The sequence below is a fragment of the Coloeus monedula genome, assembly GCF_965178545.1.
Source record: "Coloeus monedula genome assembly, chromosome: 1".
Taxonomy (NCBI): Eukaryota; Metazoa; Chordata; class Aves; order Passeriformes; family Corvidae; genus Coloeus; species Coloeus monedula.
The window spans coordinates 126,261,537-126,277,748 of NC_138781.1; the positions used below are offsets into that span (position 1 = coordinate 126,261,537).

Below are 16,212 nucleotides of genomic sequence, written 5' to 3' on the forward strand. Positions count from 1 at the left end.
AAAACAAGAGTTTTTCTGAAAACATGCTAGTTTGAAGATATTTTGCTACTCTTAACATCCATAGATTTTATCACAGTGAATGCTTGTACATTAACAAAGCAGAGATCCAGCATCAATTACCTTCCCATTAATTTAATTAGCAGTACCATAGTCCTCAGAAACACAACAACACATTTTAAAATCTCTTTTGAGAACTTCCTTTCATAGTCTGAAGGTCACAAATACTTTTATTTTGATGGTCACCATGATTTCTTTTCTTTTTCGTAAAAACACTACTTTAGTGAAGGCAGCTGCAATTTTTATGTTTCTCAATTTTACTGCTCAGTTAATATTAACTACTCTTTAGAGTCCAGTAGATATAAAATTTTTCATTTTAATCTGCCTAGACTGTGGCATTCCAGCTTGAACAGACAGGTATACTTCTCACACAGGGGATTCTCTCTCCTAGGAAAACATCCTGCTGAGGTCAAAGGTTAGATTAAGGAGGAGACTCTGGACATCTGTGTAACACCACATATGCACAATTACTCAAAATAATAACAGTTGCTTGTGCTGAATGAAAGGAAAAGGTCTTGAAATTCTCATGCTCAGCCTTCAAAACTACACTTACTGAGAATTAGCATATCTTATATATTTCACATTATGTATTCACCTAAGTATTTCAGGCTACATCAAACAAAGCAGAACAAGTTAAGATGTAACTCAAAGTTAAGCACCGAATCTTCTGAAGACATCTGACCTTTACTAAAAGAGTGATTCTGTATGTGTCAAACAACAAAAATTATCCAGCCACGTCTATCTACACATCCCAATAATATTTTTTTTCTTATGACAATGCACACTTCAGAATATTTATTTTAATGATTTAAACTTTGAATGCTGACTGCTCTTTCACCTACTGCATTTAACCATAAATAAGAAACAGTAACAAATAGTACCAATTTCCCAATTAATTTTTCTGCTATACATTAATAAAATCTTTAATAAAAAGAAAAGAGAAAGAAAACAATGCACAAAAGTCTTAAAATAAATTATAACCCTGTAAAAGAAACAGACCAGAATTTCTTCAACAGGTATACTGACCAATGATGTTCTAAATAAGTACTCTAAAATTTAGGTGTAATGAAAAACTGCATTTCCTACTGACTAATTTAAATTAGGCTGCTTTTGGTCTCTGTCACTGTTCTTAGGAGTGCGTCTTTAGTTCCCAGTTTTAAAAATCTTTCTCACAGTCATGCTATGCCTAAAAGTTTCAAGTATTAAACTTGCAGGAGTAATAATAAAAAAAATAGGGAACAGTTAAGATGGAAAGAGTAGAAACAAAACTTCATGACAAATAAACAAAAAAGCAAATCTAAACGAGTGAGCACACAGAGCAGAGCATGGTGGGGGCAGGGAAGAAAGTCTGTTTGTAAGAGCCATCCAGCTTTCCATCTTTGCAAGCACCTTTCATTAATAAATACTGCATCCAAAATTTCAGACTAAGGGCTGCAAGTTTGAGTGGAGGCTCATTTCCATTTCCCCTTCACAGGTAATCTGTCTGGATGCACCAGATCCTCACCTGACAGAAAGGCTCCCACCCTTGCCTCAGGACCCCTTCTTGGGACCACTGTACCTCCATCATTCCCATAAGAGATTTGTCTGTCCTGCTTTTACAGATCTCTCCAGGAAATCTACTCTGGTGCTTGGACAGCTGTGTCATTAGAACATACAACTTCTGCATTCATTACACCAGTAGAAGTTTAATCTGTGAAATCAGAGGAAAAATCATTCTCTTCATTGTATCTGCATGCATTTGAAGACTGTTCACAGATCCTCTTTGTTGTTATGTTAATCCTTTCCTGTCAATCTTCTTTGCTAGGCTCTGTCATTTTCTACAGTCTCGCCAAACTGGACAAAATAATGCAAAGCAACGTCAAGCAAATCTTGACTTCCTGAATGCAGGCTACCCTCCCCTGGACACCACTTGGCATGAAAAAATTTGCATTTTCTACAATATTTTCCATAAATGCTAGATTCAGCATTCCTAGATCATCTTCTGAGGAAGAGGTGACATCGAACTGGTTGTTTCTCAAAGACCTGGCCAAGTCTTGCACATGAACTGAATAAGCAACACTGCAAATACCTGCAGCTTCCAAGTCTACTCAGATCAGTGTGTTACAAACAGTGTGACAGATGGCAGTAACCCATGGGGAGAAAACCTGACATTGTGTGCAAGAAACTTATTCCATGTATGTAAAGGGAAACCTCCACGTGCACGGACAGCTCACTGTCCAACGGCTGCTCTCGGGGCCTCATAAGGAAACCCAGTTAAAGAATACAGTGTCCAGCTGAGCCCTGAGCCCCCACAAGCCCAAGCCCTGACAAATTCTGGAGAAAGAAAAACAACAGCGGCTGAGGGTACTCTGTGTGCCACTAATATGTGGAGTACTGAGAGTGGTCCGTGGGGAAAGGTAGAGCCTGGAAGAAGCTGCCAACATTCCCCATCCCACATTTGTGCAGTTCATCATTCCTGCCTAAATGTATACCTCACACCTGCTCCTATTCAGATCACATCTCCATTTTTTGAGTTCTCATCCCGTCTCCAAAGACCTCACAGCCCCTCTCAGCATGGTGTCATCTACATATTTAATAGACAAACACATTCTGTTCCGTCACCTAAATGATTAATGAAAACGTGGTCTGGTGCTAGGCCCAAGGCAGACATTGAAGAATGTTGCTGTAGCCATCCTTCTATTTTAACAGCAAGCTCTCACTCCAGAGTTCTCTCTGGACATGATTTCCTAAACAGCTTTTTATCCTTCTGCTGTAATTTCTGCCAAACTTCTTTAGCCTAGTTTGCTTTCAAGACTGTTAAGTGAAAAGGTTTAACTGCCAGGGCATCAAAAGACTTGCTGAAGTCAATTTACATGGCTACAAACCATGTTATCATAATACTCATTACTCTATAATCACTGGTAAGTGATTTGTTCAACTTCAGCTGACTTCATTGTACCAGCCATACTTTAGTATTAGCCAAGTGAAATGATGATGTTTCTAAAGCATTGAGTTCAATTTTATCCTGTTCTTGAGCATCATAAACACAAATGCAGGAGAAAACCCTGCCCTCCACATAATCATGAGCAGAGAAGGGGATGAGGATCAGATCCATTGCCTGTCCAACACTAAAGCAAGATCACCAAAGGGAGCTGGCAGCAGCCTGGTTAAATACAAGCAGTTCAGATAAAAGCTATGAGCTTTGTGGCACATTTTGCCAAAACAACCCCATGCCAGACTCCCAAAATATTACAAGGGCTCGAGAGGACCCTGGAAGTGAAGCATTCAGGGATGCTACAGGTGCACCACATTAGCAAAGTCAGATCTGTGGGACCAGGCAAGGGGTGGCAACTATATCAGGCTCTGATATCTGTTTCTGAGAGGTTATTTCAGTGCAAGTGCATCCTGATCTAGTCTCCTGGGCATCCTCAGTAGGGGCTGGAGGAATTAGGAACTGTCCTGGAGAATACCTTTCAGGTTAGCTTTGACTGGAAGGACCCCATTTGGGTGCCCTAGGACTGCTCTGCTGAGCCAAAGCTTCACATCAAAACAGACCCTACTCAAAATTAAAATGCTAATGTAGGCACACCCTAAACACACAAACAATAGCAGGTCTGGAAATCCCCTGAGACAAAAATATCTGGAATCTGGAGAAGTGCTTAGGGCAAGTCTTACACAAGCCTAGCCTGTGCTCGCTGCTCCCAAGGTGCCTGCTGATGGCCCCTGGGGCAGGCAGGGCATGGCCCGGTGGATCCATCGGTCTGGACCACTACAGCCATCTCTCTGTGTTGCACATGCCTTCACAAAATTGTATGAATAATGTAGCAACAGTTATTCTTCTGCATCCATGGACATACACATCATTTTAGACCTCCCTGCTACAGCAGCTCTCTGTACTTTGCCCCAGACAGACACTAAACACCATAGCTTATTTCTTCTTCACACACTCAAGAGTTCCCTCTTCCAAACCTTGGATAAATGTAAAAGACCCACTCTTGACTTTTACAGTCAGTCAGAAAAAACCATTTTCAACCCAGATTCTATAAATGTCTTATTTTCCAGGTGTGACCAGTACTCCCCTCCCTCTGACCTGGTAGCAACCCCTGTAGTATATGGTGGCATCAAGCATGACAGAAAAAATAACTGTGAGGAATGAAATATGTTGACATCCTGGCTTAACTAAAATAAATGAACCATACTGTATCAGACCTTCCTCTATGCTTCAAGGCACTGTATAACTGCAACTTGACATAAGAGTTCATAAGCTTATACTTCCCTTTATACATCACTCGGGGCAGTGTTGATGGTTTTGTCACACAGGACAATTTCCCATCATCTCAAAAATAAAAATACTTTGATTACTTATGAACAGATAATACAGCTGCAGAGATAGCATTTACAACACCCATATTCTGTAATTCATTTCTGATTGTTGTGGAAATCCCCCCTAAGTAATTGCTGCATTTTCTTACTGTTGATTTTGATGTACAGCAATAGTGCCCAGTGACAAATCTGAGGAAAACTGGCTATGCCACAAAGCCCAAAATCAAGTCTGTCTCTAAGTAAATCCAGCTGGTGAGTGTGTGGGTAGAGCTTTTGCTGTTGACAAAGGCATTGCAAATTTTGTCAGACTTTTTCCCCACTACACTGAAAGGTTATGCAAAAAAAAGAGTAAACATACATTATCAAAGTAATCATATCTCATGTCACAATGTAAATTACATGGATGAGGTGGGTCTAGGGTAATGAGTACAGTCAAATGTCTCTGCAAGTAGGTATGTACAAAAATTTTCCATTTAGATTGTGACCAGATTAATGGCTTCCCCTTAAATCTTATACTTAATTTTGCCAGTGTTATTTCAACTCCTGTGCATCCAAATAAAAATATAAGATTCAAGTAATTTGAATATGTCAGTCTCACGCTATGATTTTCTTACTTTTGCATAATTAAAGTTTCCTTTTGCATAAATAAAACTAAACACAAATTCCATGAGCACTTATACAAACTTCTACTTGCATACAACTGGAACAGGATTAAACAATGCAGTAAAATCACATGTATTTGTGGATTTTCTTTTCTTACTTGCCTATAAAAAAAGATAGTATTGTATTAGTAATAAGAAAAAGCACCAAGTATTGCAAGAAATACAATAATGCCTGCTGGCAGGAACACAGAAGTACATCTCTAGTGCTGTTTTGACAAAATGTCAAAATCCTCACTTGAAAAACAAATTTAATGTTTGTATATTGAGAATTAAGAGCATGCTATTATAAACTTGACAGAACCTCTCAACAGTCTGTTAAAAATAGTGGCAAAAATGACTATTTATTTCAAAGCTTGGCTGAAGTTTTGATTTAGGATTGCGTATTTAAAAAAATGACAAAATATCATGTATAACAGTATTTATAAACTATATATGGCCACAACCTAAAGTGGTCCAGATTTTTTTTCTCCAGCTTTCTTTGTAGAAGAAAAAAAGTGAAGTAATGGGCCAGTAGTATCTGTATCTGTTGTAGTCATTTCTCCCTTATTCATTAATTCCATTTTCAAACAATTTGAAGTCATTGTTACTTTTAATCCCACCAAAATCAAAGATCAACATCCCAGGAGAACAACCATCATCAGAAAAGCATAATCAGTACTGTCCCTTGCCATTCATTATTGTATCCAATTTAATTTCTGTTTTTACAGAATTTTCCGTGACTTTCCTTCCTTATATAAATATATCCTCTAGGTTTGCTCTTCATTTATATTTACGAAAAAGAACAAACATTAGAGTCCCAGAAATGTACTGTGAATATAGCTGCATTTCTTTCCATTCAGGTATTAGTGAAAAGTTGCCTATATAAACGATTTGCTCTGTTTCACTTTTCTGTCTCTAATTTATTGTTATGAAACACGATAAGAAGAAACCAAAAGTTGATTTCCCTTTTGCAATACTAAATGTGATATAGTACTCAAGGAAAAAGAAGTTTAGTCTTTAAGAGCAAAATAGTGACCCATGTCTGAGACCAAATTTTGTTGGCTTGCACAGCCCTTGTGAGGTTTTTAATCTGCATTGTGAAGTATGTGAGTAATATGAAAAAACCCCAAACCTTCCAGTAATATATTAAACATACTTATTACAGAAACCAAGGAAAATGAAGGAGATTGAATCTCAAGAACAATGCAAGTCTCTCTTGTCAGAAACACTGTTTAATAAATTATAAATACATCATCATATGAAATAGAAGGATAAATTCATCATTCCTGACCGAATTAAAAAAAAAATTGCACAAATCAAGAATTTTTTATTACCAGCTGTGATGATGGAGTCGAAATATTGCAAGAGAAATTATTACAGCTTTAGAAAAGGTAGTCTTTTTTTATATTAGCTCCTAGAAATACATGTTATGAATGTTACTCTAAGTATTTTTGAGCATCAGGGTAGGCATAGGATGGGGGCGTAACTTCATTTGTCTAGGGTAAGTTTCAACATTGGCAAACAGCTGGAAACTAAGTAAGAAAGCATAAAAAGGACAGACATACACATAGCACTAATTCATCCACTGTCTCCAGTGATCCTGTGCATCAAGAATTTCTTGTTGTCTGTGTAAATCTAGTATTTGAGCTTGTCAAAGTTATGCTTGAACTGGCATAAACTTTTTACATCCACAACATCCTGTGTGAAACACAAAGAAATACTGCTTTTGTTCACTCTGAACCTATTTCAATGAATTTGAATATTGGAAGGGAGAACAAATATTTAATTATTTATCTAGTTCTATTCTCTTTTATAATTTATTTACTATTACTTCTCTTGATACTACAGCTTAGACAAAAAATCAGCAACTTTCTGATTATGTCACTAATAAAAATACAGGCTTTTGTTCACAAGAAAATAACATTAATTTGTATATCTGATTTATGGATACAAAGTCTATAAACCTCTGTGCAAAGAATAGTTTCGTCCTGACTGTGGTACAAGAAAGTTTCAAATCCTGTAAGCAAAGAGAAAGAAGAAACACTGCACATGGAAAATCTCAGGTTCTTCTGCAAGAATCCCCACATGTTCTGGATTGCATGGCAAGAAACTTTCAAATTTAACTAGTAACTGAAGGAAACCACAAAAGGATTATTTTATATTTAGACAAGGAATTAAATATATTTCAAGTGAAATTATTTGAGATTTCTGAGTCTGCAAAACTCTACTAAAAACGTCACAAGAGCACATAATTACTTTCTCCCTTTCACATTTTTCTTACCAGACTCTTCTGTTTCACTTATTGGCCCAAATTCATAGAAACCACCTATGTCTGTCAAATTATTCTGGTGCCTCTGTAAAGTCTGAAAGCTGCTCTGTGCTTGTCCTGGCATAGTTCATAACCACACAGATTGCATGTTTTTTTTAAATACAGAAGATGTCTAAGGATAGACAGCTGCAATTCAGCAGCTGGAGCCCATCCTACTAAATGTGATGGCTCTGCACTGCTCCCCACCATCCCTCATATCAAACATTCCAGTTGCGGTAAAGAATCAGCAGCCTAACTTGAGCAGATGTGGCAAAGCAGCCTACAGAAATTTTACTAATTGCAATAAAAATTTGTTTAATTTTCTCTTTTGTTCTGTGTTTTTGAGCCAACCATGAATTTCCATCTATTGAATACACCTTTCACTTGTACCCACTCCACCAGCATTCCCTTCCTACATGCTGATCCCTCTTTTCTTTGACTCCAGACTTGCTTTGTCTTCCAAGTAGACTGTGTATGAGCTCAACAGAGGGTTTGCAATAAAGCTCAGCAAGAAAAAAGTAAAATCATTTACACTGTCTAAGGAGAAATGGCAAGCACAGCACTGGATTCACTGACGGGTCCTTGCTTCCCTTCTACCAGTGTTGCTTTATGAGGCAGCAAAAGATTCTCACCTAATTTCTCTTAGCCAGCACTGGTATGTCAGGCACTTTAAACTGCTCTCACAGCACTGGAGAGGCTTTGGCATCTCAGGATTAAGACTGTCGTTAAACTGAACTCTAATTAGAAGTGTTCATCTCTCTCCACTCAACACAGAAAGAGCCTAAATGGGCTTGATCCTAACTTAGCTGCATAAAGACAACAACTGCATGAAGAAAAATGGAGAAATCTGGGTCTAGCCCTATACCTTCTGCTGACTGCAACCACACTGAAGGAGATGGCTTTCATCGGCTCCTTCTAAGAGAGGGGCCCACAGCAGATACCTTCCTAAATGTGCCCCTGCCTCTGGTAGAGGCAGCCAGCCCCATGATAACCCCATAGCTACATTAAGAGTTGTTATTTGCAAACTTTTAGAAGGAACATTTTCAGAACTGTTAAATCAGTAACATTAATGCTTTGGGAAAAGAAATGGCAGTCCCAGGAATGCCAGAGGAGGTGTGCACATGTGCAAGCAAGGGCTAAGCAAGCAGTGGTAGGGCATCCATGGATGTACAGCTTTAAATACATGAAAAACAAATTAGAAGAAGGATTAGGTGCAGAACTCATCCAAGAGAAAGCCCACCAAATTCTTTCAAATTTTTAGACAAAAATATTGTAACAAGAGTATGGAAGATGTGAGGGAGAAAAGAAAGAGTTCTTAAAAAGGAACTGAAAAGCTCTGTTCAGGCTTATAGTGCACAGAAAACTATTTAAATAGGAGGACAGCCTTTAAGCCACTAAGTTTGACCTTGGAAAAAAATGTACCCACTCTCTTTATATGCACATTTACTAAAGCTTTTAGGAAGTAAATGCTACAGTAAAGATCAATGACTTTAGAAAAATACATGCCAAGATTTTGCAAAGGATCAAGACCCAGATAATACAATGATTCAACTTTAGTATCTTGATAACAGCTAAAACTTGATCACATTAGCATTTTGGGCTAAGAGGAAATTAACTACTTCCAACATAAAAAAAAAGCAAACAAAATCACAAGAAAACAAAAGCAAAAAATTTTTTAAAAGTGAAAAGCAGGATAATTATGCAGACATCAATATGAATCCACATCTAAATGCAACAGACCCCAATAAGCACTCATTAGAAAGACACTCACAATTTAGAAAGATTCCTTTCTCAAATACAGTGCACACCCATGACTTCGTGTACATAAATGCACACACCAGCTATATTTTCTTCCCTACTTACTTGCAGCAAATGTCTCAAAAGAGACAACACTGCACAACATTTTCTTCAGGTGCACACTCATGCAGAAAAGAAACAGAGGCCTAGCAAATCATATGAAAATTTAGAAGATGGAAGATCAGTTCCATCAAGTGCTTCAAGAGAACTAAACCCAAACTCATCCCAAAGAAGTCCAAAACAAAACCACCTGATACCACTGCCAAATCATAACTGCTTCTTCCTGCATTACTGAGAAACACATATGCTACCTTGGACTTTCTCTCTGACAGACTTCAAACTTCTGCCATTGACTAATGACTGACACGCTTGAACTGTTAAAAAAATGGATTTTTACTTTTTTTAATAATGAGAAAAGTATTTTTCACCCCTCATTTCCAAAAACAGCTGGAGCAGTTTGGCATAAATGTTAAAAAAATTTCTCAACTAGTAAAGGACTGCCAAATTCCAACAAGAAAGGTAAAATGACTGGGAAAAAGAATAAGCCACTGAAAATCTTTTCTTAAAATGGAAACACTTGTGCAATTTCAACTCCCCATTGCATGCATTATTATGTCCTCTGAAAGTAAGAAACAAAAGCTGTCTTTCAAGTGGGCAGTTGGGTTATGGTTTGAAGGCCTCTTGATTTCAGTCTTATTTAAGAAAAATCAAAGGGGTTTTTCTTAATGAAGACAGAGCTTAAAAAGCACCAGGTTCTTTTTTACTGTAAAGACTTATCCATAGCCTGCAATTTTTAACACAAACACTCTACAAATAAATACAAACAATTTGTATTCCAGATAAGCTTTAAAACTTTAAATGATCCTTTTTTTTTCTTTAGTCTATTTTCTGTTAAAATCTGTCCAAGATACGCCACAGGCTCAGGATTAAGAAATAATAAAAAGAAAAATCAACAACTACACAAAAAAAATCCAATTCAATCCTCTTTCAACTTACAAAAATGTGCCTCATAGGGACCATAAAATCCATGTAATTACCTGCTGCAGGATCTGTAACTGCTTGACTGGTGATGCCAGATGGTGGTTCTTGAAGCTGGTATGTTGCATTTGTGGAGGGTGTTGTAGGGCTGGTGTTGCTGTTTGTCATGTAATGTGAAGGATATGGTGAGCTATTATAATACTGCGCATATTGGCCCTGGCCAAAACTGGGATAAGAGGGATATTCCTGCAAGACAAAAAAGCAACTGAATAGTCCATCAGAGTTTTGCTACTTTTTAGTATAAATTCCAAAATATAACTACAAACACATGTCAGACTTTGAGCACGTATGCTTCCTGGACTGGATGCTGTAGAACCTAAAACTGTGAGGCGGTAAAATGAAATCTAAATTACACATAATTTAGTATGTCTTCTCATACAAGTAGTTTATTAGACACACTGCTGAAGATGTGTGAATAAGAACATCAACCTCAGACAATTAGGTCTAGTACTGGAAGATGACAGATTGAAAAAAAAGATTTATAAACTTTAGTTTAACTAGAAAGGATGATAATTTCTTTCAATAAGCTATTTAAGGGCTTCATTTTTTCAGTGGATGAGAATTTACCTGCTGTGAACTATTAAATCCAGTAGAATTTGTAAGTGAATTATTTCCTGCATATATTCCTGATGATGTTGTAAAACTGCTGCCTGAAATGAAATGAAAAATTATGTGAATTACTAAAACAAAGCATTGGAAAATAACTTCAATCACATGATTATATCATAACATTATGGCATATTTGTAATATTTCCCATATGTTGACCAATTCAGCTCTATAACATGTTAATATACAAAAGTGATAATTCATAGTTCTTATACTCCGTGTTTCATTATTGCAATAAAAAAACCCCTGAAATTTAGACAGGAATTTTGGACCCACCTCATCTCTGATTGAAAATTAGGCTATTGCACCCCTCTGAATAATATCCAGCACTGTGGAAGTAATGAGGGCTTCTTTACTTTTTTTTTTCCATTGAACAACAAGCGCAAGCCTTGTCCCGAGAGACACCATCTCCCCTCATGAAAGCCTGGTGGCTCTGTTTCTCCTCCCACCTTTGAGAATGGTGTCCTCTCCTCTCCCTGAGCCTCAGGCCCTCACAGGAGCAGCAAAAGCCATAATTCCCTGCTCCAAACAGCCTGGTCTGACTGCAAAGCCATTACGACTCACTAAGTGATCACAGACAGCCTTGGGCTGCAAACTTTTTCTCTTTTGAGAGAGTGTACCAGGCATGACACAGGAAGAAAAAAGTACCTCTCTGAGAAGGGAGACCCAAGACTGAATTTAGCCCAGAGACTGAATTACTGCCTCCATCTCCCTCCTCCAGCTTTCATGAGCCACCAGAAATAAACAGATGGGGCTCTTGTTTAATACCCAACCTGAGAAGCTGTTCCACTAAAAGGGCAGCAACCCCCTTTCAGTAGTCTTGCCCTTGCTGGTTATAACCCAGGAGTGACACAGCCACCAGCTGAGACATATGGATGCACAGGGTGAAGCTACATAAGCCACCACAAAGTCTGTAATGAGGCAACCTATTGAACTCATCCAGCAGGAGAGCACCAGTCAGAGCAGGTTATTGAAGTGTGCAGGTTGTTTACAGCCTCCCTCGCCACCAAAATCTGCCTCAGTGCAAAGACATACAGAGACCTTGGGAGCAAAACTTGCAGGTGAGCAAAGGAGACTAGGAGGGATGAAAATCAAATCAACAGGGAGCCAGGCACACAGATGCATCAATCCTCTGATGTATCCTACAGAAAGCAATTAACAACCAAATCCAAAAAGAGGTTGCTCGTTGGGAAAATCAACATTTTTGCAACTCCAAGGAGGACAGAATGCGGGCAGGGGTTCATACTACAACCCCTGCAAGACATTTGTGAGCTATTTATTTTCCTTAAACAAAAAAAACCACCAAACCAATAGGTATTATAGCTATGAGAAGTCAGAAGGAAAAATATTTAAATGCTTTGACTGCAAAAGTTACTAAAAGCACATACAAGTTAAGCCTCAAAGAAGGAGATGTGAAGACCAACAGCAGAGGGAGTAAAGGATGAAGCTTAAATTTAATGTATGAAATTACTGTAAACATTTCTCTTGTGTCTTCTACTAGTGCAAAATCTCTGATTGTTGATAGATGCTACCAATCCTGTGAACTAAAATCAGATTACTTCAGCAGAAGAGTTGACATCCAAGTTTAGCAGATAGTACAGATAAACAGTACTAATGAGAAAAACATGTTGTTTTAAATTTAATTTAAAATTGGAAAACAGATGTTATTTTTTTTTTATTGTAACCAACACGAAAGCCAAAATACAGCTGAAAAATATTTTAAATTGCAAAACTTTGAAATGATATTTTATTTCTAATAGTGCTCTGTCTGGAAGATTATAAGTCACTGTGTCTCTTCTTATTTCTGTAGGGTTTTTTGAGTGATGCAGTAATACATTCAAACTCAGGTTTTAAGGTGCACAGTTTAAGCCACTCTAAAAGGATATAAAAGGCCTCTCATAGTTATAATTAGAAAAAAAATAGACTTTTTTTGAGGAATACATCATCTTTCCTCAGAAAGTTTGGAAAATAATTTGCAAGAGCAAATGAGAAAAGTAATTATATGCCAGCCAGCATCTCTCCCTCTCAGACAAAGACACACACACACTAACACACAGATCTCCCTCTTTCATCTCATGGTCAGCGCTGGCTCCTATGGAGGAGGGGTAGGGGTCTCTTAGACCGTAACAAACATGAAGCAGGTTTCTCAGAAACAGCTCTGTGGGCCACCCAGAACTACAGGCCTGAGGTTGTTTTTAAAATACTCATGATTTTGCAAATTGCTTTTTAAATATTCAGCCGTAACATAGCATAGAGCCGCTATCCTGCCTTAGCTGAACAAACACAAAAATAAGAATCACTACAAAACACACAAGATTTACTGCCCTAAGCTGGCTGGCTACATAGCTTTAAAATGTGATAAAAGCTGTAAATTGCAGGTCAAAGGTCTATTTTGCAAAGAGCTCTGACCCACATTAAAGCTGGGAATCCCAGTCAGCATCGGAAGGCGGCCGGACCCTGCTGGGACTAGGGCGCGCTCCAGGCGTGGGGCTCGCCCTGCGCCGCCGCAGGCATGGGATAAGGTCCTCCCCCGTGTATTGGCCACAGAAGCCCATTTGCTTTCCTAGCTCAGTGTCCTTGCCATGGGCTATGTCTATCATCAGGGCACAATGTATGTGGCAGAAGTTTAGTGCAGCTCTCTTGGGAAAGCCGTAGACAGCCAGATGGGCTATTTGAACTCAAGGTTTCTTCCGTTTGCCTACAGTGTTTAAAAATCCTTGGCAAACTCCCCCTTGTTGTCCTAGTAACTGCTTAGCCATCCAGCACAATATTTTTATACTGTATAATAATACCAAATACCTTAACGTTTACTTTTTTACAGTTGAATTCCCAAACCAATTGGATCGTTATTCTCAGTCATCACAGTCTTGGTAACTAAAACAATGCTGGTGCTCATCACAGATCTAGCACCCTTCCAGCGGTAAGGTACTCTGGTGGAGGGTAAAAGTCATGCTTTTATCACAGTCAAAGGAGACTCAAATAAGACAGTTGCAAATGGAGTTCTTTCCTTGCTGTTGCCCCCAGCCCTTCTCCACTCCATTTACCCTTACTGAGCAATCCTTATAACTCTGCCAATATAGGAACAACAGCCCATTCCCACAGCCATTAGTCATGTAAGTGGTCTTTCAACATCTATGAAGCAGCTTATATGAAAAACAGCTTAAGGAACATACTCGTTAAATAAAGTAAGGTGGGGAGGGGAGTGGGGAGATGGGTGGCAGAACCTCCTGAGTCCTCTTCTCACCCTCTCCCCCTATGCACCCTCCCTTATAGAGATTATAAATTTGTAACAAACAAAAATCCAATTACCAGAATAAATTTAGCTAGGAGTCACAGGCAGAAATTCTCCTTATAATTTTCATAAATTGGCAGCCTCTCCCTCCACTATTGTTCAGTGACTAATGATGCTGTAATTTTAGCAGGGTCAGGAAAAGCACTGCGTTTAATTGGCTGCACACGCACCGCGAGACAGCGTCCCTACATTGCAGGGAGACATTCATCCCAGGGAGAGGAACCAGAATTAACTCCAAGGTTTTCGAGCACGAGGTAACCCCAGTCAGGGAACACGAGCAGGACAACTGCAAGGCCGCTAGGAAATCCCCTTTACCGCAGGCAAGAATGCCAGCAGGGCCCCGAGCGCGCTGTCATGTAACGCTTGGTTGTGAAGGAGGTTGTGGGATCCATCATCTCCATTTAGCAGCTCAGCAGCTGCACGCAGGAGATGAACAGCAGCTATTGCAGGCTATGACAAGGCTGAGGCTGCAGCCTGCCCATATACTGCTAGAGGGGAAAGGGAGAATAAACTCATTTTCCTCTCTGGAGGTTTCTGCACAAACAACTGAACAGCAGCAGCTCTAACGCTGTCTTCTGTCATGAGAATCAATTTTGTCCTTAAATAATAGTTGAAATTATGAATAGGTTCTCCTTCCAAAATTAAATCAGGAAAGGGAACAAATGTTCCTGTTTACTTTTAACAGCTGTTCAACCAAAAGGAAGAATTAAGTCAATTTAGGGTTGTTTCAAATACAAAAGTTAACTTAATGAAAATATTACAAAGACATATATTATCATGTATAGCATGACATATATTGTCAAACATTTAACTGCAAGAAAGACCTGTTCAGCAATGTGATTCTTTTCTACTTAGCAACTAAATACTCCACCAATTCTTTCATTTGAAATATTCTCCTTATTTCTATTCTTATGGTGTCTAAGGTTTCTGTAGAAGACCAGTCCTTCCCTCACCCAGACATTGTGCTGTTCATGAGCACAACAGAAAGGACGTACACACCACAGGGACCCTCCAACTCTGACCTGTGGCTCTTCTGCCCGAACCAGACTGACAATGATCCACTGACTTCCACAGGTGGGCAGCTCTCAGCCCAAGCACAGCACAGCCAGAGCAGAACCCAGGGTCAGACCCCTTCCTCCCTCAGCTCTGCAGACAACTCCATCATTAAAACAATTCTTCTGATCCTTTTCTTATTAGAGCCTTCACAACTGGGTCATCTCTAACATATTTCTTTTTGCAGAATATTTTTAGATCCTTGCCTCTCAATGTATACAGCTGAAATGCTTTCCAAGATCTTACTGTTCCGTCTCTTGACACCTGTCACCCTTTGCTGTGCTTGACAATTCTGATCTTACAAACATTTTGCATAAAGCAAAAAAACAAAGCAATACCTTTTATGGCAGACTCTATGCACACTATTGATGGAGTCCTAGCTTTGCACTACTAATGCCAGCATTCACATTACTTACAGCATTCATTTAAAATTTTCTAAGCACTCTCTGTGTTATCCTATGCTGCTCCTTCTTCCCTCTGTCTATAGAATGAGCTTCCCATAGACATCTGCAAAACTATTTCCCTGTCCTGCCTAAAATCCCTTTATATTGACATCCCTCTCCTCGGTATCTTAAAAAAACATCTTTAGAACTGTTAGATAACCAGTATGGGGTGCCAACTGTTTCTTATACATAACCAGTGTCAGCTTTATTGTTACACTAAGCCCTCCTAGCCTGTGTGTTTTATTTTAGCCTCCAACTTCTATGGGGACTATATTTTTATTTCCCTGTAGAAGTTAGCACAACAGGATCCCAGTATATGACTATGGCATGAAGGTACTACTGCAATAGAAATTATAGGCAGCACAGACATGATTTTTCAATAACATTATTTCCTAGCTACCGTGAATTATCAGTTCCTTAAAAGCTGAAATGTTGATTCAGAAGATCATTGTAGCTCCTGCTGGCAAATATTTTGAGCTCTCTCCTACAGAGAGGCAGGATTTTTTTTTTTTGGGGGGGGGGGGGTGGGTGTGGAGGTGGGCGTGGAGGTGTGTTTGTTTTCTGAGGTTTTTGTGTAGCTGTCTGCAGAAAGCTAAACCAGTAACTTGATTTGGTTATATTTACTCTGATGAGGAGAAGACTATCACTATTCAGCATGTAGATGAAAATCCATA

General features: G+C 38.8%; 1 protein-coding gene across 9 annotated transcripts in view; it reads right to left on the reverse strand.

The window, feature by feature from the left end:
- EYA1 (EYA transcriptional coactivator and phosphatase 1) overlaps window positions 1–16,212 on the reverse strand; it is a 162,725-nt gene that overhangs the window by 50,274 nt on the left and 96,239 nt on the right. For all 9 annotated transcript variants that reach the window (XM_082297865.1, XM_082297860.1, XM_082297858.1 and 6 more), the window contains 2 exons: window positions 10,711–10,793; window positions 10,143–10,329 (listed from right to left, as the gene is read on the reverse strand). In XM_082297865.1, coding sequence (XP_082153991.1) covers window positions 10,143–10,329; window positions 10,711–10,793 — 270 coding nt within the window. The remainder of the gene's footprint in view (window positions 1–10,142; window positions 10,330–10,710; window positions 10,794–16,212) is intronic.